The 23131-nt window shown below is 37.6% G+C and overlaps 1 protein-coding gene and 1 non-coding gene across 3 annotated transcripts in view; both read right to left on the minus strand.

The window, feature by feature from the left end:
* The window catches only part of TMTC2 (transmembrane O-mannosyltransferase targeting cadherins 2), a 388282-nt gene that overhangs the window by 87969 nt on the left and 277182 nt on the right, over positions 1 to 23131 (minus strand). For both annotated transcript variants that reach the window (XM_046646810.1, XM_046646811.1), the window contains exon 9: positions 5027 to 5108. In XM_046646810.1, coding sequence (XP_046502766.1) covers positions 5027 to 5108 — 82 coding nt within the window. The remainder of the gene's footprint in view (positions 1 to 5026; positions 5109 to 23131) is intronic.
* LOC124230648 (U6 spliceosomal RNA) lies at positions 13949 to 14055 on the minus strand. Its single transcript, XR_006886254.1, has one exon. It is a non-coding gene; the product is annotated as a U6 spliceosomal RNA (small nuclear RNA).

Consider the following 23131-nt stretch of genomic DNA (forward strand, 5'->3'; position numbering starts at 1 on the left):
AAATGCTATGCCTTCTGCCTCAAGTATTTCGCTGCTTTAATGTTCTCCATTGTACTGCTTCACTTCTATACTATGTCTGGTGGGCTCCTAGTGAACATTCAAAAATAGCTTACATGTGAGGTCATCAGGCATCAGCCCCCACTCCCTGACCAGGGCCCCTTAATTGTATTGTGTCTCCTTAAAACTAACTGTAATTATAAATAAATCATTACTTTTACAATTTGTGCCTTCCTATGCAGTTTGCAACCTCCACTGGAACAGGTCTCGTACCTTGCTGTGTCCCTCCATCTAGCATGGTGCTTAATAAATACTGAGCTGGAGGAAGAGGTTCAGGAGCCGTCACTGTACAGCTGAGCCCTTGGAGATGAACAACGTCACCCAGAGAGAGCATCAATAATGAAGAAAATGAGCATAAGGCTTCACTCTTAGAAATACACAGTGGGGAAGTAGACAGGAAAAGAAGAAACCATCCAAGAGCTACATAAAAGAATACTTCTTCTCAATAGCACTTATCACAATCTGCTCTCTTTTAACATGTTTTTTGTTTTTTTTAAAGATTGGCACCTGAGCTAACAACTGTTGTCAATCTTTTTTTTTTTTTTTTTTCCTGCTTTATCTCTCCAAATCCCTCTGGTACATAGTTGTACATCTTAGTTGCAGGTCCTTCTAGTTGTGGCATGTGGGACGCCACCTCAACATGGTCTGACGAGCGGTGCCATGTCTGCGCCCAGGATCTGAACCGGCAAAACCCCTGGGCCACCACAGCAGAGTGCATGAACTTAACCACTCGGTCGTGGGGCCGGCCCCTCTCTCAACGTTTCATGCTTTGTCTTTAATATCTAACGAATTCCCATCTGCCCAGATTTATACATTGTAGGTATCTTGTAACAAATGTGTATTGATTTAAGTTGTTTCAATCTCCATCAAACTTACTGCTATGGAAGTCAAGTAAAGAAAAAAATGTATAATACATTCTTTCTAACAAAATGGTTTTTCTAGTAATTCTCTTAGAAAAAAGAAATGGAAGGACTTCATGTCTTGACTTTCCTTCTTGTGGCAGAAGCTGCCTTTGGGAGTCTAGGGAAGATCCATGGAGAATCCCTTGAATTACAGGCCCACATGAGACACCAAGGCACCAGACCTTCACCTTTGACATTTATAGCCTAAATTCCATAAAGACTTCGCATGATTTGTTTCATATGGACATTGGAATACACTATAAACTTGATGACATATAAATACAACATTATACTATTACTAATATGATAGTTTGAAACCTATTTTCTACACATTCCTTAAAATTTGTGATGAAAGACCAGTGAGAAATTCAGTATATACTAGAAACACATGAAATCTGAGTAGTGGAAAACATTTTGAAAGCCCACATCGACCCTTTCACTTTACAGATGAGAAATCTTAATCCCAGAGACTAGAGGTACCACAGGGTCCCACATTTAGCCAACTTATTCAAACAACTTTATAAACCTGCTTAGCTTTCTTTCTTGTGAGCCAACCTGAAGAAAAAAGGCCAGCCATGCAATCCCTTCTCCTCAGACATAAAACTAGTGCATTCAAAATACAAATAACTGGTAGCGCTTTTAACTACTGCCTTCTAATTGCCATTGCAGTCAATATAAATTCCTATAATTCTAGGAATTTTGTCTAGTCCCAACTGGATGGTATTTTCCAAGTCACTTGTATCATTAACAAGCAAACCAAAAGCACATAATCACATAGGAGAGTGAATTTCCAATAGAACAAAACTTACCCACTCTGGCATTTTCATTGACATTTGCAAAAGCATTTAAAAAAATGCTCAAACAGCATGTTTATTTCATTTAAACATTTATTTTTAAGCTGACATTTATTATTCATTCAATCTATGGGTATAAATATCCTAAGAATATCCATAACTAGTAAGTTGAAGAACTGATATGAGAATCATAGTATGTATTTTCCTGGAAAAAAATTAATAAAAATTCCAACAAAACAACCTTTCAGTCAATTTTGGGACCTACATCCAATTCTAAAATGGAGAATATTCCTAACTGAGCTCAACCAACATTTATTGCACATTACCGTCAGTACAGCAATATGTTATATATTGATGGTGCATAAATGGAAAACAGCTCCTCCCTATTCCTCATTATCTTAGAATTTTCTAAAGAAGGTAAATGTATAATTTCAATATAAATATTTACATTTTCACAACTACTCCCAAGTTCAAGCCACCATCATTTCTCGCCTAAAACACAGCAATAGAGTTCCTCTAGTTCTACTCTGACCTTTCTCTAATCCTGTCTTCTCTACGTGGTCCCTTCACTCTTAGAATAAAATGCAGACTCAGCTTGGTCTACAGAGCTCCATGGGATCTCCAGTTTCCTCTCCAGTTTCACTCCTCCCACTCTCCCTTTTGGTTCAATATGCTCCCTTTCTCTGCTGTGCACACAAGCTCGGTGTTGCCGGTGACCTTTGAATTTTCTGTTTCTTTTGTCTAAAATGCTCTTACCTGGCTCTTGAAACAGCTGGCTTAAGCTTTCAGATTTCAAATATCACCTCCTGAAAGATGCTTTACCTGCCTACTTGATTTCAAGACGTACCCCACTTCCCACCTCATCACCTTCTAAAAACGACACCATCCTGTTCATTTCCTACATTGTGCTACTTACTTTCTGAAAAAGAACAGTGCCTTCCACCTATAGATATATTTCATACCTATTAAAGTTAATAAAAACCCTTCCCTAAGAAGTTTAAGCGAAGTCATGACTTACATGAATGTGGCATTCTAAAACTGTGCATAGAAGGGCTTATTAATCAAAACTATCTATCGTCCCAATAACTTACCTGTCTGTCTATCTATGTACCAGTGTTGTGAAAAGAAATGGAACATACAGGAGAAAAGGCAACGACAATTATCAAGGGACCCAAAATTTAGTTATCTATGACAAACTTGGCAAGTCAACTTCATTTCTCCAGGTTTCAATCTGCTTATTTGTACAAGAGAGAGGTTATATTAGATAATTTTAAATGAGCTTTCTAGTTCTAAATTTTAGTCATTTGAAGTAGATTTCCCCTAAATGAAAATCATTAATATTCCTTTAAATGTATATTTTTTTATAACCTGAGCACAGTGATATAGGAATATCAAGCCCCAGTTATGGGCTTCCTATCCATTTGTAGATTATTGTGCCTTAACTACTCTTTTTTAATGCCTCATCTTGAGTCCTTTCCATTTCCTACTTCAGAGTGGGGAAAAAATATTGAAACTATTTCATAAAGCTATATTGAATTATGCAGCATTCCTCCTTTAGAAAATAAATGTACTTCTAATAATGCATGTATGCCAAAAAATTGTAAAGAGTCCAAGGGCACTAAGAATCAGTTTTCACACATGCATTTACAGAACACGTGTTACCACTATTTTCCAAATAACATATGCAATAAAGAATTTGTTCCACTTTCTGTTAAAATTAAATCCAAAAATTTCTTTTGGGAGAAATACTCTCTACTACCACCACTGGAAAAAAATGTCAGGAGTATGATGTAATATAAAAATAATAATAATAAATAAAAAGATAGAAGTGGGTAAAGACAGACAAATCAGAACAACAAGTGGGCTCACTCTAATGCAATAGTGATTTTTAAAATTTCAATTCTAATGGAGTAATGATGAAGTTTAAAGGAATTGATTGTGAAAAATCTAGAGAGTATAACAAAATTATGGGAAATAAGCTTAGAAGATGCAGTAAGCAGAATTAGTTTGAGGTAAAGGAAATGCAGGCAGTAAGAAAGGAAAAAAATTTTGTTTCATAAAATGCAATGACAAGAGGTCCTCTAGTGCTCAGAGAATATAATCATGGAACTACTTTAATGCATAGTATTTTGGGTATCTCAAAATAGTATGCATGAGAAAATGCTAATTCAAAATACTTCATATAAGAAAACCTATAAAAATAAAATAAATTCTGCAGCAAACTTAAATTAGTTGACCGCTATCTTAATATAGCAATAAAACTGCATTGTGAAACAAAATCGGAATGTTTATGCAATAAGTTGTATGCAATTACATGCTACGTTATACTGGAAAGATAAAGCATCACAAACCCAGGTTTATAAACACAGACACACCATGTAAATAACCAAATGGACTTGTGATTGGTCAAGTAGTTAGAAAATAGAAGAAGGAATTAAATATTATGCAAGCCTATTAGTTTTATTTTCCCAAGATTTAATTTCCATCTACCTTTAAGTTTATTACTTGATGAGAACTAACACATCAAAGCCACTAGTGCTGAAAGAAACATTTTTTTCCAAGGGATCAGCAAAAGTAAATGCTTTTAGGCTTCTTAAAAGCCATTCCAACTGCAAATGTCATAGAAATAAGCACATTTTACCCAACACCAAACCAGCTACATTACTTCGCCTCATTTCTCGTGTGTCACTCACACATGACATGCTACCAATGAGAGAGTGGACTGTGACAGAGTTATACAAGTTCACTCTGGACTGATTAACGCCAAGGCTAAACTGAAGGAGAGAGTCATCCCTCACATGCTTTACATTTTATCCTTGACCCCACTCTTAGGCCTTTAGAGGCTGGTGTACATCTGTATCTTCCAGAAAGCGAGATTTTGAGGCCAAATTGTAAACTTCTAAAACTTCAAAATGATATACTCAATGAGCGATACTTTATCTTTCAGTATAAAAAGAGAGCTAATATTTAGATTATATACCATGCATCAGGCCAGGACTGAGATGTTTTCCTGGATGAGACCTCATTTAAACTCCACACTGAACTTGAAAGAAACAACTATGAAAATGCCTTCTCCATTGACGTCCTATGAAAATTACTAAAGGAAAATATAATGCACAGCCCTCTTTAATGTGACTGTTTTAAGCAAGAAGATGAGACTATAGAATGAGGCGAAATTTGCAATAACAAAGTCAACATCCTCTCAAAACCTAAATTTCACATCAACATTAATAGTAAATGTGGGGGACGTGGAAAAAACTCTCAACCACTCACCATAATGCATGTAACAGTTTCCTTTGGTGGGATCCAGCTCAATAGCCTTCAAGAAGAACTTTTCAGCCTCACTCTTACGACCCTTGAAAAACAGAGAAAATGGATGATTCAGCAGCGGATCATGAGGAATTCTTCATCTCCTGGGCCCCAATGAAGGAGACGAACATCTACTTGGTAATCATCATCAAAAAAAGTATTTTGTTTAAATCTAAAATGAAGATGATCAAGGGGAATAAGTCGAAAGAGAAGACTGAAGTCAGAATCCTGGGAAACACCAAGATTGGAAGAACAGATGGTGACAGTAAGTTCATCGAAGAGATCAAAAAGAAGAGGCCAGGGAAGCAAGAGGAAAAAGCGAAAAAACGGTTTCACAGAAACCAAAAGGATAAGATAGTGGTAAGGAATGGTGGAAACATTATCCTTTTCTATTTTATTTTCTACCTTCAGTTTGTTTCCTCTTTATTCCTTCTTCTTCCTTGTAAAGAATTACGGCCATTTTAGTTTTTGGGATGATGTTGTCCTAACCGCTCACTTTATATATGAAGAAACTAAGCAACAATTTGTTGAATCTCAACCAACTACTGCTTATCCATGCTGCTGTCATTCAGGACTAAAATACTGCTATGAGGATTTAATCTAAAACTAGATCATCTTCCTAGCTATAGTTTTAAGGAAACATTACCATCACCCTAAGAAAATAAGCAAAAAAGTAAGGGGAAAGGCCTACAAGCAAAAACCTGACTTTTCATGAAACAATATCATAATCTAGAGACAGATCCTAAAATTGTACATTCTTCACCTGGTTATTGCTTCTGACTCAAAACTGCCTACAGGGTAACACAAAGGGGTGGCCTGAGGTAGGAGAATAGCCCAAGAATAACTTTCCTGGAGCGGTTCTGTCTTGTCTGGCGTGGTCAGAATGAAGACCCACGCTGACTGTGAGTGGTAGCAAGGTAGTGGTGGTGTCCAGAAGCTGCGGCCCACAGTAAAGAAGAACGATCTTATCTGCTTGTTCCTTCTAATTTATACACTATCTATCACATGAACTTCAGGTGATGTTTTTTCCTTTCTTCACATATATTTTTAAAAGCACTGTTACAGAGATAAATTTTCCAAAGGCAGAGGTGTATAATTAACCTAGTATTGTACATTCCACAGAATTTTGACTTATTTTTCTGTACACTCCCTCCTTTTTGTTCATTCATCCATTTAAAAAATTCACTCCGTTGCCACCTCCTTTATTCATCCCTTATCCTAGCAGGGAGGACCTGGCCCACAACCTCTGCCACCTATAGCAGTGTTAAGCAAATGATCAGACACTGACATCCTCATTTCTTCTTTCATTTTAATAATGCTACTCCAGTCAATAACTTCTCTTTAATTCACAAGGCTCATCAAATATCCAATAATTAAAATTTTAATTCCCTGAAATATTTCTTACAGCATTTTATCTTCAAAGAAAAAAAGGAAAGCACAGGCAAAATGCTTCCCACACACATCATACTTTCATGAAGTTAGTAAGAGTTTGCAAGAATCTTACCAAGTTAGGATTCCCTAAATGATCAAATAACTGTAATGAATCAGGCAGTCTAATGGAAGAGTTAGGAGAACAGATTCTAGGCAGGCAAAACAGCTGCCACATTTGTGTACCTATGTGACCCTGAGAAAATTATTCATCTCTCAGCTGTAATTTTCTCTATTATAAAAAAGATGAGAGGTGGAACACAGGGGATTTTTAGAGCCGTGAAGTTATTCTGTATGATATTGTAATAGTGGATACATGTCACTATACATTTGTCAAAACCTATAGAATATATAACACAAAGAGTGAACCCTAATGTAAACTATGGACTCTAATTAATAATAACGTATCAGTACTGGCTCATCAATTGTAACAAATGTTCAACACTAACGCAAGTTGGTAATAATAGGGAAACTGTGGAGGGTGATAGGAGGGTAAGGTAGTATATGGGAATTCCCTGTACTTTCTGCTCAATTTTTTTGTAAAACTTAAACTGCTCTAAAAATAAAGTGTATTATTGCTAAAAAAGAAGATAAAATCTATTTCACAAGATTATTGAATTATCAGAGACAATACACATAAAGTAGTTATTATAGTACTTAATATATTGTAAGTTTGTAATAAATATTATTTTATATACATATACATGTTTAGAATGCAATAGAATGCAGAGTTCTGAATGACAAAGAATATGTTTTGTTCTATACACAGCCTCAAGAACACATGGTCAGCCTTTAAATCATCTTTGGAAAATGATGTACAAGGAACTTTCAGAAGATGATGCTAAAAGAAAGATGCAAAATAAAAACCATCATCGGTAAAGAGTCTATACAAATGTTATATGCAAAGCTAAAAAGGGTTTGTGAACTTTCTTCCACTTAAGTTTTTCAAGACAGAAGAGAAGAAACTGGCTCATTTATCAATGTCACAGTAAACAGGCAGTAAAATCCTTGCATGTAGTCCACTGGCACAACGGTAGTATGTAGCATTAAACACATGCACAGAACTCAAAGCACAGTGGTCTTTGGTTGCTCAGTAGACGGGGTTATTAAAGGTAATGAGTCGCACAATCTCTTTGATGCAAATGAACACATTGAAGGACAGAACATTCTTTCTACAGGGAAGTATGAAACCATCAAGCAAAAACCTATCTTTCTGCTTTGCCTATTTATTTAGTCAAGTGCCAAATGATGAGGAAAATAAAATCTTCACAAGAGTATATAAAATTAAAAGTCAACTCAATGTATAAACCAATCAGAACATGTTACTGGGTCTTAGGAAGTGATTATGGTGGCTGAGAGGTAACACTCTGTTTAATCAAATTTACTCTTTCAACTTTTACTGTTTTAGAGGGATGGCAGTTAAGAAAGTGGAGAAGAAGTAATCACTTCTCAGCAGGTTTTCTTGGTGTCTTCAACGATGTCATCATTTTCTACAAACAAGCATTATGTCGGAGCCACTGGTCACACAAACTCCTCACCTCAAGCACCATTACTCATTCTGTATATTGGTTGGGATGCTTGAACACATGTGGTGATTCCACAACCCTCAAAAGAGAGATCATGGTCAGCTGTGACAAATAAGGGAAAAATGATTTGAGAGGCTTGGTTTCCGTGCCAGCTCTGCGACTTATTTGTTTGTTCCTTTGTTTTTGTTGGTTAAAAACTTTTATTGAATGCCTACTATTTGCCTTGTCCTGTAAGTACTGGGGATACAACCACGACCAGCACAGAGTGCTTGCCCTCAAGCCACGGTTGCAGGAGGCACATAATGGCCATATAACCCAAGAAGTAGGAAATGAGTCATGGAACACTGTGGGCAAACAATTAATTTCCCCAATTCTCACTGAGAGAACTGGCCCAGAGACAGACAACACTGTGCGTGAATCTTGCTGCCTCCACTAATTTAACTGTGTGACTTTGAGTATCTTTTGTAACGTCTCTGAGTCTCTTTTTCCTCATTTGGAAAAATGAACATAATTAATACCAATTTTCAAGGGTTGCTAAGAAAATCACAAGTCAAATGGAAATAACTAGCTTCAGATCTGGCACATACAGCTCTGACATTCTTTGATTTTTCTTCCTTCTCCTCACACTCCTCTAACTCCTCAGAAGAATTCTTTCTTCCAACTTCAATGCCGCTGTCTGGTTGCTAATTACCAAAATTCAAAAATCTTTTTCAGAATTTCACATCAAAGTAGAAACTAAATTTCACAATTTCCCTATAAAATGTCTTGGATTCCTAACACTTTCCCCTCAGTCAAATAAAAGCCCCTTTCCCATCTAGAGTGCTACGACAGAGGTCAGGTTTCCTGACTCACGGAACTTGATTTCTCCAGATTAATATTCCTTAAACAGAACTGTTTTTATGTTATGCCCTTGCTCAAAAATATTTTAATAGCTCCTTATTTCCACTCATTCTATTTAATAATCAATCAAATTTTCACAATCTTCCAGAAGCTAGCACAAATCTTCTTGGATAAACTCCTAGACCATATCAGACCGCTCTCCTCATTCACTGCAACCGTCGCTCCTATGTCTTCCCTTCATTATTTCTTCTGGTCTGAGACGTTATTCAGTTTTTTCCACTCATTCATATGCATTTTTTGCTTCAAGTCTCCGTTGAAGTCCCACTTTTTTGTAAGGCCCTCTGTGATGGCTCCAATTCCCAGTAATGTCCCTTTTCTTTTAACGGTGATGACATGACTATTTTTTAAAGAGTTATTACTACTACTCTAGAATTCTACAACTTGAACTCTAACATATTCAAAGTCCTTTCATACATAAAATAAGGCGGTTGGCAAGTGGAATTTTAACTTTTGCAAAATATAATTCTAGGTAAGTATTTACAGTTTTTACATGACCATTCAGTGTACCCATACATAAAACAGCGAAAACTCAGTATACTGAAGCAAAAATCAACTGACAGAGCAAAAGATTAGGAGGTCAAGAACATAAAATAGAGCTAAGAAACACTTGGTAAATACTATTTTGATTCTAACATCAGAACTGTGAGCAATTCTAGATTAGACATTCTCTGCAGTTAGTATATTAGCACTGATACAAAGAATTAACCAGCTGGCCTTTAAGCAGCACAAATGACTATGAGATCTATTTCTGTCTGGCAGTAATAAAACATATACATGTAAGATAAATATTCAAAAAAATTTATACAGCCTGTTCCACAGTGGGGGATTAGTCTTCAGCTAATTTATTTTGTTTTCTAATTAAATTGGCTGCTACTACCATTGTTCAGAAACAGGTGCCCACCTGAGTGGGTGTGCTAGGCAAGCAGCACCTCTTCTGATGTGTGATCATACTTTTTTCCAACTACAAAATATAAAAATAGATACAAGTATATTTTTATACACACACACACACACACACATTCGCCCCCAAACAATCCTAGAGCTCCCACTTCAAAAGCACTCAGGGACACTAAACATAGAAGAGAACTATAATATTATGGCTTCAGGGGTTGACTCTGTGGCTGAGGGGTTAAATTCTCTTGCTCTGCTGCAGCGGCCCAGGGTTTCGCTGGTTCAGATCCTGGGCACGGACATGGCACCACTTGTCAGGCCACGTGGAGGACGTGTCCCACGTGCCACAACTAGAAGGACTCACAACTAGAATATACAACTGTGTACTGGGGGGCTTGGGGGAGAAAAAGCCGAAAGAAAAAAAAAGAAGAAGAAGATTGGCAACAGTTGTTAGCTCAGGTGCCAATCTAAAAAATAATAATAATAATAATAATAATAATAACATTATGGCTTCAGCTAAAAGTGTTTTATTTTAAAAAGTAAACCATACACCAAATCTTGTACTTATTTTTAGTAGCAAATTACTGATTATATGAACCATTATATCAACTTATAAGTGTGTCATAGCTCAGAACTATTTTACTGAATGACATCTCAAAACATCTAGACTTTGCATTGTATTATGAATATATACAAAAATGCAATTAGCGTATTAATCTTTTCCTATAAACCAGATTATTCCCATAAGACTTGCCTTTTCTTCACTAGCCATTCAAGTGTTCTGCAAATATAATGACCAGTCAACAAATAAACAGGCTACCACCATTTTCTTTATATAACATAATGGCTTATAGTTACTCCTTAGATATTTAGTTTACATGTTCATAGGTTTTCAGTAAAGTACAGACCTGTGAACAAAATAGTAATTTCTCCATTTCACATCTGGAAACTGTCACATGAACTAAGATCTATAAAACTATAAAGAGTTCCTCGGAACTCGGCCAATTCTCAACCAAGTATTTATGTCCTAACCAGGCACTACCCATGTCTTCAGCATTGGTAGGAACACCAATTAGAATGATGCAAAGAACAAACCAGAGAGTTTCCCTTCCGCGGCCTACTCCTTCTTTAGGGTTGATTGTGAGTTTGGGTAGGAAGCGTGTCCTTCCGCAGCTGTGTATCTGGCAGCCACTCCCCTACATGTAGCATTTGCTCTTTGGAATGTTTGACAATTGTGAATGTCGGTCATTTTTCACAACCAAGGAAAATCACATCTTCATTTCACATTCAAGTATATACCCACCTGCATAATAAACAAGAAAGGGAAGCAGCCAATAAAACAGGTCCAAAAGCTTATGTGTAATTTGGTGAATGTGTTGTTTAAACACACATGCGTGCAAAAGGAAAAGCAATTAAACAGTCCTGAAAAATTAATTTGTGAGGACCACCATTTACAAATAAAAGGAGCATTATTTGATAGTCTGTTTTAACACCACATTGCTTATATGTGGTATCTACAGGATATAAAAGTGTTTCCTCTTCAAAAGAAAAACAATCATTAAAAAAAAAAAACCCTAACACTTCAACTAATTCTTACGAAACAAGATGATTTACATGGAACCACTTTATTCTAATATCCTGCCTAGTCATCTTATATTGTTAACCAGGGTTAACAGTCAGAGGCAAAGTAAGGGACAGGGGCAGCGGTAACTTTCACAACGAAATATTTTATCTCCATACTACCAAAATAACTCCCCCATCAAATGGTCACACTTAAAATTTGACCATGACATTCGTTTTTGTTTTTAGGGACAGGATAAAATTCTTCTGGAAACCTTTAAAATAAAATAGAATAAGGCTACCAGATACAAAGATGAATGTGGTTGAATAGTTTACAGATAATAATTTGTGTTTTTCCTCCCTGAATTGTCCCCCAAGTCCCACTTTCCATAAATGTCAGGCCTTTTGTGATCTCTTTTCCTAAACATCCCGAAGCAGAAGGTACCTAAAAGACAGCTGAAATCTATTGTCATAAGACCTAAGCTCACTAAAAAATGATGCCAAGTGACACCATGGGCAGCTAGTGTTGACAGGGAGCGCCTCACATTGTTCAGGGGCAGAATCAAGAGCAGGTGTCAAGACCTCAACAGGGAGGATGGCTCTGTGATATGCCTAGGGCAAGGCTGAACCCCAAACCAAGACTCCCCTGAGCAAACTTTCCCTGAAACCCATCCCACATTCAACTGCAGAGCCATCAGACTTCAAGGTGAAGGTATCGGCTTAGACCAAGTTGACCAGGGCAGCCTCCTTCCCATTTTCTTGAGCACCATTAAGTCTCCCAGATTTAGGTGAACTTTTGGGAGGGGAGGGGCCCACAAAACTGGCTGAAATTCAATGGCTGACAAAGTGAGATAAAAAACCACAGTACACTGGATTTCATTCAAAGAAGATAAAAAAGTGGACCATCCACATGGAGCTGAGTTTCTGGCCTGAAAGTACCAGACGCGTTACATGAGCAATGGGCACAGATAAGCAGTTTGCAAATGCCAACAAACTAATGGCCAATATCCCTATAAAAACATGTTAAACTTATTCAATATTCAATTTACCTGAAGTGCAAATAAATATATTAAGATGCTATTATTCATCTATCAATGAAGTTTCCCCCAAAATAACAGAACTCAGTATTACTAAGGGTTCATAAAAATAGGTGCTTCAATAACACATGTAAATTATAGTAAAATGTGATAAGATCTTCCTGAGGGGCAATTTGACATCTATCAAAAGGCTTAAATCACAGATACACTTGGGTCAAACAATTCTACTTCTAGGCATTTGTCTGAAGGAAATACCTGTAAATACAAAAAGGTGCTATTCATTTTCATTGTAGTATTGTTTATACAAACTCAAGGTCCACCAGCATAGACTTGATTAACCAAATATAATTTCAATGATACTACGTATTGATTAAAATGATCTTGTAGAAAATGACTTAAGCCACAAGAGATCTTCATGATCCACTGCCCAATGAAATAAGCATTGTAAATTGCAGATTATGTCCTAAGTACAATTTTTTTTGAGGAAGATTAGCCCTGAGCTAACTACTGCCAATCCTCCTCTTTTTTGCTGAGGAAGACTGGCCCTGAGCTAACATCCATGCCCATCTTCCTCTACTTTATCTGTGGGACGCCCGACACAGCATGGCTTTTGCCAAGCGGTGCCATATCCGCACCTGGGATCAGAATCGGCAAACCCTGGACTGCCGAGAAGCGGAATGTGCACACTTAACTGCTGCGCCACTGGGCAGGCCCCCTAATTACATTTTTTTAAAGCCTGAAAGAATATTTTAAAGAAGAACCTAGCACTACTTGTATCATTGAACCATTTTACTGCTGGGGCTTCAAAGATAAATGAGAGGATTGTTCCCTTGGTATTTCAAGACTGATGGGGAAAGGAGTACACATCTAGGGTAGACTGTCAAAAAATGGTGCTGTGTTAGTGTCAAACTAAGTGTCTTGAGAACACAGTATAACTCGATCTACTGAAAGGGTAAGAGTAAGCTTCAGAGATGTGACATTTGACTCCACAGAAATGGATTAAGCTCCTGCTATGTAACAGGCTGTGTTCCAGGTCTTGGTAATCAAGACAAAGGTCCTGCCCTCCTGGGGTTCACATTCTAGAAGTGGAGTGGATAGTTTACACATGAGCAGGTGACACTGTCAGTCTTAAGTAATTTGGTGAAAAATAGTGTAGGTTAAGGAGAGAGAGCAATACACAACTGGGCGTGGGGTGGGGTGACGTTTGATAAAATGGTCAAGAAAGGCCTTTAGTGACATTTGAGAAGTGACCTAAGTAAAGGGAGTGAGCAGACCATGCTGGCATGTTTGGAGTGGTAGGGCCTAAGAAGAAAACCAATATGGTGGCAGTGGAGTAAATCCCACAAAGAATCACAGGAAACGAATGTGAGAGTCAGAAGGGCCCAGATTGTGTAGAACAGAGTAGGCACTGTAAGGAGTTGGAATTAATTTTTCTTTTTTGGTAGTGAAAATCAGTTTCAATATTGGATGCCGCATGTTGCTTTGCTTCATATTGTTTTCTTGGTATTAACCAGCAAAGGCTTGAACAGCCTCCAGGAACTGCACAAAATATGAAATGCTTCACAAATTTGCGTGTCATCCTTGCACACGGGCCATGCTAGTCCTCTCTGTATCATTTCAATTTTAGTATATGTGCTGCTGAAGCAAGCACCGGGGTTTATTTTGACTAGGAAGTAACAACATGGAGTATTTTAAATAGAGGTACAACATGATCTCCTTTAGATTTTTGCAAACACATTCTAGATTTTAGGTGGAAAACTGACTATAGAGGGTGAGGAAGATAGCAGGCTGTTAATACTCTATGGCTAAGACTAGCATGGAAGCGGTGAGATGTGCTTAAATTTGGAATATCTTGAAGATAGGTGGCTGATGGACTGGGTGTGGTTATAACATAAAAGCAAGAGTCAGAGATGACTCTGAAGTTTGTGGCTTGTCGCATCTAGGTGAATGCAGGTATCATTTATTCACACGAGAAAGACTGTGTGGGAACAAGTGATGGTAGGAGGGTGCATGTGAAGTGGAGTAATCAAGTTCTGTTTGATTAAGATGCAAGGGCAAGAAAGTATGGAGGACTAATTCAGAAAGATTAGCCAGATGGGAGCCCACAGAGCAAGCACTGGCAAGCAAGGAGAATACCAGATATCCGGTACCTTGCATGAGAAGAACAAACAAGAAAAAGATAGGTAAGAATGCCGGGAGGGGAGCAAAAATGTGAGAAAACAAAAAACACAAAAACTCCTACATTTTAATCATATGTTCAATAAAAGAGAAAAAATACATTGAAAAGCATTATAAAACGTAAACATATAGGGCCATTTTAAATAATCGTTTAAAGTAAGTAACTTGCTTTCATAAGTATTTAAAATATTTGATAATTTAAAAAATTTAAATTGCATGTTGCTCTATACATGTAGCTTTGACATCATGAGTAAAAAAAGTTAAACTTTAAGATACAAATATAAAATAGCTAATTTCTAAATACTACATAACTGAAGGTGTTGAGCTTATTTGGATTTCCTGTTATATTATAAGGTTTCATTTCCTTTCTACATCTGTTCACTTGTATATTTTTTCCTTCTAGCTGAAAGCGGTCGTCCACACATAGTGCAGTAACATTTCAGTGGGAGATAATTAATTGTAAGATACAGCCATATCTTAGGCTCCATCTGGGCAAATCGCTTAGGCTGTTACATTGCATTGCTATACTAAGCTCAAAGTCCAGTTAAAACCGACATCTTACCATAACTCTTCTCCATCCATAATATCAGTTGATGAGAACAGTGTTCAGATAGCTCCAGAGGGGAAGGGGGTAGGGAGAGGAGGGATAGGGGTCATTAGGCACATGTGTGTGGTGATGGATTGTAATTAGTCTTTGGGTGGTGAACATGATGTAATCTACACAGAAATTGAGATATACAATACACACCTGAAATTTATATAATGTTATAAACCAATGTTAATTCAAAATACCTAAATCAGAGAGGTTAAAAATAAAAGAATGGATGGGACCGGCCTGCTGGTGTAGTGGTTAAGTTTGCATGCTCCACTTCGGTGGCCTGGGATTCACCAGTTCAGATCCCAGGCATGGACCTACACACCACTCATCAAGTCATGTTGTGGCAGCATCCCACATACAAAAAACAGAGGAAGATTGGCAACAGATGTTAGTTCAGGGCCAATCTTCCTCACCAAAAGAAAAAAAAGAAAGAAACAAAAATAAATAAATAAAAGAATGGGCTTCACACTCTCTTGCTAGCCAACACTTGGGGGAAAAAAATGTTTGAGGAAGTTGTGAAGTAAGTAGAAATTTTGTTTGAATCAAATTTATAATTAAATTACAGATAAATATATCCTAAAATTTTACTTGAAAATATGCAAATCATTTTTAAATATTAAAATTGGCTATTTTTAGACTTCAGAGTAATGCATATAACTTATCTTTGAATCACAAACCAAACAGAAAAATATCTGTTTTTAATTAAAACAATGAACTTTTAGCAAATTGTTAAATTTATTCACTGATTTCCTTAATTCAACAAGTATTTTTTGGGTACCTATCATGTGCCTAGCACTGTGTTAAGCACTAGGATGGAAATGTTGAAGAACGGACACAACCCCTGCCCCATGACACTTCCCAAACGGTAGCTGTTATGAGCATGACACCTGGGCTGTGAGTTTCACTGACAGCAGTTGGTTTGACCTAGCTGAAGTACTCAGGGAAGGTTTCCAAAAGGATGGCTGCTTGATCTAAAAGTCTAAAAGGAGTGTATGATTAACTAGTTGAAGGGGAGAGAAAAGTATTCTAAGTAGAGGCACAGTGAAGGTAAAACCGCTCTGGCAGGAACAGAGAAACCCTGCATGGAGCCCAGGTTGAGGGCGACAGAGAGAAGGAGTAAAGGTGGGCCGGAGGAAAACACAGGGGAGAGCAGAGCACACCTGGCTTATGGGTCATGTCTATTGTGTAAATGTCGCTCTGAGAGCAGTGTGGGTAACAGCTGGAATGGGAAGAGAAGGGTGATTAGTCCAGGCTTTTAAAAAAGAGTGATGGTGTTGATAATGGAAATGAAGATTAGTGGATATTTAGGTAATAAAGACAGAATTACCTGATGGATAGGAGAGTTAGGGAGTGTGGTGAGAGAAAGAGGTAACAAAGATGACCGCTAGGTTCCTAGAATGTGAAACTGAAGGAAAGCTGGTAAATAATGGGAAAAGACCAGCTGTAGAGAGGAATCTTATGAGCCTGGCTTAGAGAACTGTAGAGACTGAGGTACCTCTGAGACATCTGAGATGTCAAGGATGCGGTCTGTTAATCAGGTGGAATCAAGAGGCCGAAGGCAAGGCAGACAGTATTTCCAGAAAATAGCAGTAGTCAATTATGTCAAATACTGAAAAATATCCACTGAATTTAGTGACACAGAGATCACTGGTAACTTCAGTAAGGTGTATTCCTATGGAGGTCTTGGAGCCAGAAGGAGTGGGAGGAAGCCTGGGGGGGGCCCCGGGGTGAGGAAATTGATACGATGATTGCAGGTAACTGTCAATGTATCTGGCTTTGAAGGGGAGGGAGCAACAATGTCAGCAGAAGAGAATGAGACACTGAACATTTTGAAAGAGAACACAGTAAATCAAAACATAAATCACAACTGAGCATACAAATTAATGTCTAGGGGTTTTTTCTTAGTTTAATTGAGAATTAGAAGGAAAAATATCTCCAAAACTTATTTTTAGAAGTCTCAGATAACTTTCCAATTACGGCCATGGCTGAATGAAACCTGCTCAGGATTCTCCAAGCGAGTGTTTTTCTCCTGGGTGCTCTGACAACGCTTCCTACTTTTGTTGTGACACTTACCATATGTACTCTAATTACCATTTGTTCTCTTCTCTTCTAATTGTAAACCACTTTCAGAGAGTTGTTTAATCAACACTTAGCGAAGGGCCAGATGCATAGTAGGTGGTCATAAATGCACGAAAATGTTAAATATCTTGGGAAAGCAAACACTGAAAACACACGTCTTAAATGCATGCTCTCATTGAGAAGTATTGTTGTCTCAGTGATAAACAGCATGGCTTCCAGCGGGGAGATCTGATTAAATCTTGAGTCCTGAATGATAGCCAGAACATCACCCCTGCCATCACGGTTGTCAACACCTCCTTTGCACAAAGAAACAAAGAAACCTCAAATTTTATCAGCATTCTGTGTTCCATAAGATGGCACCAAAAGTTCATAGAAAATGGTTTCCAATAGGAAACTTTAGTTTAGATGTAATCTTGGTTAGGGAATTAGTGCAATTGGAAAGCCCCGAATCTTAGCTATTAGCAACAACCCCAACCATTCAGCTGGGCTGTTTGTGCAATGGGTGCTTCGTGTTCGTCACGACCAGTTTCATCAGCATTCACCGAATCACTCCATCCCAAACTGTTTAGCAATAAATCACATGGGAAGCGGCTACGCTGATTGGCCCCCACAGAGCCGGCCTTGGCTCACAGAGCTCAGAGCTGACATTCGTGCTGCAGAAGTTTAAAGCCCATGGGGGTGGTTAGGAAAACTGCATTGTGAGAGTGGAAAAGCAAGAACCTCAACAACAGCTGCTCTGCAGCTGGGTCACAAAGGAGAGCAAGAAATCCCTCGACACCATAAAAGGTAGCGGATGATGGGAAGGCAATCTCGGTGCCTCCATTTGTCACTGGCAGGGTGCCACTTGCTCTCAAATCCAAATGCTCTCATAAGAGGATAAAGCCAGATGTAAATAACTCCCTGATTTTATACTTTTTTGTAGAAAGCTTCAGCAGTAAAGGATATAAAGCATTATTCAATCATTTAGACAAAATTCTTTGATGATTTAACCAAGGTACTGAAGAGAGCACTGTATTCAATAGGAGAATGCTGAATCTGGTTCTGACACCAAGAAGGTGAACAACCAAGAGAAGCCACTAATCGGAATGGGTTTCATTTTCCTCAGCTGTCAATTAAAGGTACTGGGTTAACTGAACTCTACTGGTTACGATGCTCTGTTTAAAAAAAATGGAGTTCAACTCAGGCGAAGTAATCACTGGTTAAAAATTCAGATTAAAGCAAAGTAAAATTCTTAATTCATGTGATCTTTTTTGCTTCCATTGCTTTCCAGTCCCTGATAGGAAAGAGGAATTGGCCCTTTTCCCCCAGATCCAGTCAGCAGACACTGAGACTGGGGAGAGTAGCTGAGACCTAAAATCAACCGTAATCTATTTTATGTAGTAATGTATGGAACTAAACAAAATTGGGATAAATGATTCATTTATCTTCTTCTGAAGATACCTCTTTCAAGGTGAAGATGCCCATCAAGGGTAGAATATCCTACAAAGGTTCTTACACCCACCAGGCTACATATATATTGAAAGTGTACACCGTGCTTGTAAGTAATTCTAGTTTGCCTGAAACTGTTTTGTCCATGCCCACAGTGTAAATATAACAGTACTCCCTTCCTGGTTTGGACAAATATTCTATAGCTATGGCAATTCTTGTTTACCTTTCACAAATATTCACCTAAGTCAGAGGACTCCAACGATGGCTTTTATGACTCTGCAATGTCCCACCAGATAAAACCACTCGGCTCCATTGGCAGCATCAGTGAGGTCTCACTGTGACCTCAGCTTTCCATTCCCCCGCACACTCCTAACAAAGAGGCATTAACAAAGACATCCTTTCACAGCATAAGACCATGTGATATCTGTCAAGCATAATTAAATTTCCCTCATCTCTGCTTCCCAAAACACATTTTTGAAGTAGTCTGTTGTTCTAGAACACTGCAATTCTACTTTCTCTTTGTAGGTTCTAGAAGAACAGAACAAGAACAGAAACATTACAGAGCAGCTTACTATGTGCAAGGCACCGTTCCAAGCACTTTATGTGTATTGTCACATTAAATCCTCATAACACACCCGAGATACTATTATTACCCGTTTTACTAAGAAGAAACTAAGGCATAGAGAGGTTAAGCACCTGGCCCAAGGAACAAAAGCTTGCTCTGGCAGAGCTGGGTTCAAACAGAGAATTTGGCTTCATGGTTTGTGCGATTACATCATAGTCTTGGTCCAGAAGTTCACTAACAGAAATCATTATGCTATTTCCAGATAAAATAGAGTAGGGGTCCACCTATACACTCGTGCATCCACCCATCCATCCACTCTTCATCACATATTTAGAGATGACCTACTATATGCCTAGAACTGTGTCAGGCACTGAATAGATGAAGAGAAAATGAGACGACTCCTGCTTTTATAGACTGAGTAATATTGTGGTGACTCTGCAGGCAGGCCCTTACCAATTCCAACATACTACTTAAAAGGGCTCTTTAGTTAGACATATGTATAGTACACAAGGAAAAAACAGAGACCAAGGCATCTATGCTGTCTGAATGCGTCAGGGGAGGTCTCAAAAAGGAGATGGCATACTTCAGATGGCTCACAGATGGAGGAAAAGTTGGCCAGGCATCAAGACAACTGACTATCTAGTGAGTGCAAGTACTGGTGGCTTAAAAGTTCCTTTACAAGATCCAAATTAAGACAATTATTTAGAGAGTCAGTCTAATGGAGACATTTTTCCTTGTTTTAACACCATTAAAAGGACCTGCAGCTTACAAAGGTTAATTTGATACCAACCAACTCAAAGCACATCTATTTGACAAAATAAGTTATTTAACTACTAAAATTACCAAATTTCTACTTTCTGTAAAGCTAATCATTCTTGAGCCATCTTCTGTGAATAATAAGTTTCTGTGAATTACAAAGAAAGAAAGATCTCTTGAAAACAGCATTGTTTGTTAGCAACACTCATTGTCTTTCACTTTTAAAGTGTGAAGTGACCAGCGATAGTATATAGAAGATTACAGAAACCTTTAAACTGGGCAGAAAGAGGGAAATACACAGACACATAGCAAATGGTCAGAGGCTGGCACATTACCAGCAGAATGAGTTTTTATGTATAAATGTGTATGACAAGCCTATCATCGAACTGGATCACTCCCAGGTCCTAACAGTATAGTGTGCTAGCTGAAGCATACACACACAAGTTTTGGCATTATTACAAAATAAAATTCTCTTTCTCACTCTTTTTCTTACAGTAAGAGAAAATGTGTAATATCACAAGAAACTGTGGGCCACTAACAGGAAAATTTGAGTACAGAGGTGACACGGAGATGGGGAATAGAAAGTCTGAACTTATTTGCCTCTAGCTAGACAATTTAATAGTAGTTTGGCTCGGGGCTAAATTATCTTTGTCAACATCTCACACCCTGTTGACCTTGGTAGGAAAACATGCTATGAAGGCTGCACAGAACTCACTAAACATCAACCTCTCAAATTGTCTTCATCACATTCTGCAGTTTAATTGACATCTCAGTTGGCAGGTTTATCTATGAGATCCAGGAGGGACTAAATTGACACTCCAATCACAAGAGTATTTTTACCGAAGTAATGCGGAAGTTTATAAGAGGGCATGTAGTCAACTTGACACCATTCCTTGCACGACTGCTACAATAGAGAGCAGGCTTTGGAAGAAACACATTGACTTACTCAACTTCTCAAAATGAGATGCATGTGCCCTTTAGGGACGTGGTGTCATGCCACGAAAACCACAAACATGGCACTTTGAAGCCTTGGGGGAAAATGTAAACTATTAAATTACTAAACTGTTTAAAGCAGTTCTTCTTTTAAAATAAGCACAGATATGTGATAAAAAGAGGAACATGGGCATAGAGGAAAGAACACAGGTTTGGGAATTGGATGGATCTGAGTTTGCTCAGCTCCTCGAGAAGAATCCCTAAAATAGCTGGGCTACGTGGGCAAATTGTTCACTGTCTCCAGGATACATTACAGGGATAAGAACAATCAAATCTGTGACTGAGACAGTGCACGCAAAGCTCTTAAAACAACGAGTGGTTCATGGTAAGTGTTCAACAAATGTTAGCTATTATGATGTTGGTGTTACAGGGATGGCAGTAGCAACCTGCATTATCTTAAAAGGATTCACTGAGATAAAATGTATTTAAAAAGCATAGCATAGCAACACATTGTGAGCACTCACAAAAAAAGTCAGTTCTCTTCTTAACTCGACCTTTTATACATAAATCTATTTACCCAATGGAAAGTCATGAAGTAAATGATTATTTTTCATTTCTTTAAAATAGCATTCTTGTAACAAACCCACATGAAGAACTTTGTGATCCGAAACACTTAGTTATCAACCAAACTGTCTCTTGTTCTGGACTGTCTCAGAATATTGTAGGCAAAATTCTCCTCTGGGACCAAAGAATTTGAAGAAAAGAGAAACGAGGGAGAATACCACAACTCAAAACTGAAGTTTCAGTAAAACGAATTTAGGACCAGATTTGATCAAACTGGAAAACCCACGTAAATACTGGTGACAGTTTAAGAATACTTTTCCTCCCATCCAGAACTACGTATTTCCCAAAAGGCTCATTTTCTCTTTGAAATACTGACAAGATTTGGCAAGTTCAGGTTAAAGTAGTTAGCTTAGTTCAAGCTGTTACCAATGTTAGAATAATAAGAAAGTAGAAGAATTGTAGTTCACTCTTAATATTGCAAGTCAGAGACCGGGCACTTCAAAGAGACCAAACCTGAGTTAACCAAAATAGAATTTTATTCAAATTGGTCATATTTCACACTTCTTTTTCAAAGTAAATGGCTATAGATGACTATGTTAATATTTCTTCATTATGTTTTTTAAAACACAGTATTGAAATAAGAAGTAATGGATGGGCAATGGAGGGAAAACATAAAAGGAACTAACAGAAAACACCCAGAGCAGATAGCTTCTGCACTAAAGAATAAGCAAAAAACTTAAAAACGTAACACAGTATGTTTATGATTAACGTTAATTATAAACTAATGATCCAATGAAGTTAATGATTGGATTTGATTAGTGATCAATAAGTCCTCAAATGAAGTTAGAAGAGTATGAGAAGATGAAGCTGTGTGCCTAAACAAGGGTCACCTAAAAGAAATCACATTTCTTTAAGAAAAATTTTAGGCAACAGAACATATTCATTCTTTCAGGAACGGCGACTGCTTTAGTTTTGATTGGCTTTCAATAACACTACTAATCCATTCATGTCACAAATATTTGGAAACCTACAAAGTCATTGTGAAAAAAATATTCCTCAGAGTTCCAAATAAAGATTTCTTAAATGTCTTTTAGTACAGTAGTTATGTTAATATTTGTTTGAAACTGAGTAGGTGATACTGTGTAAACTGAAAGTTCATACTTTGTAAGATCAAAAACAAACTTCAACAAAATTAGAGCAAAAATGTAAAAAGGAAAAGCTTGCTTCTACTATAGTCATCAGTGTAAATTCAAACTACTCACTTTCTGCAGCAAATGTTTCATATTGCTCTCCATCTCATCAAATTTATATATAAAGCTGATTCTTCAAGTAAAATATATAAATACTATGATAATTTCTATAAAAGATAATATTATTCCTGGCTGCCATACATCACAGTTAATAAACGAAAAGAACAGAGAATCCTCTATATTTTATTATACCTGTCCGAAGAACACATATTCATTATCATTACCACCACTGTTCACGAAATTCTACAAACTCCCTCTGAAATGAACGATTTATGTTATGCACTCTTTTGAGATTACATTCCAAGGCTATCAGAGCAAAACAGCCAGCCAGAAGATCATACTCTACTATGTTATCAAATGGAAAAAAATAAGGGAA

This window comes from Equus quagga, chromosome 19, assembly GCF_021613505.1.
Source record: "Equus quagga isolate Etosha38 chromosome 19, UCLA_HA_Equagga_1.0, whole genome shotgun sequence".
NCBI lineage: Eukaryota > Metazoa > Chordata > Mammalia > Perissodactyla > Equidae > Equus > Equus quagga.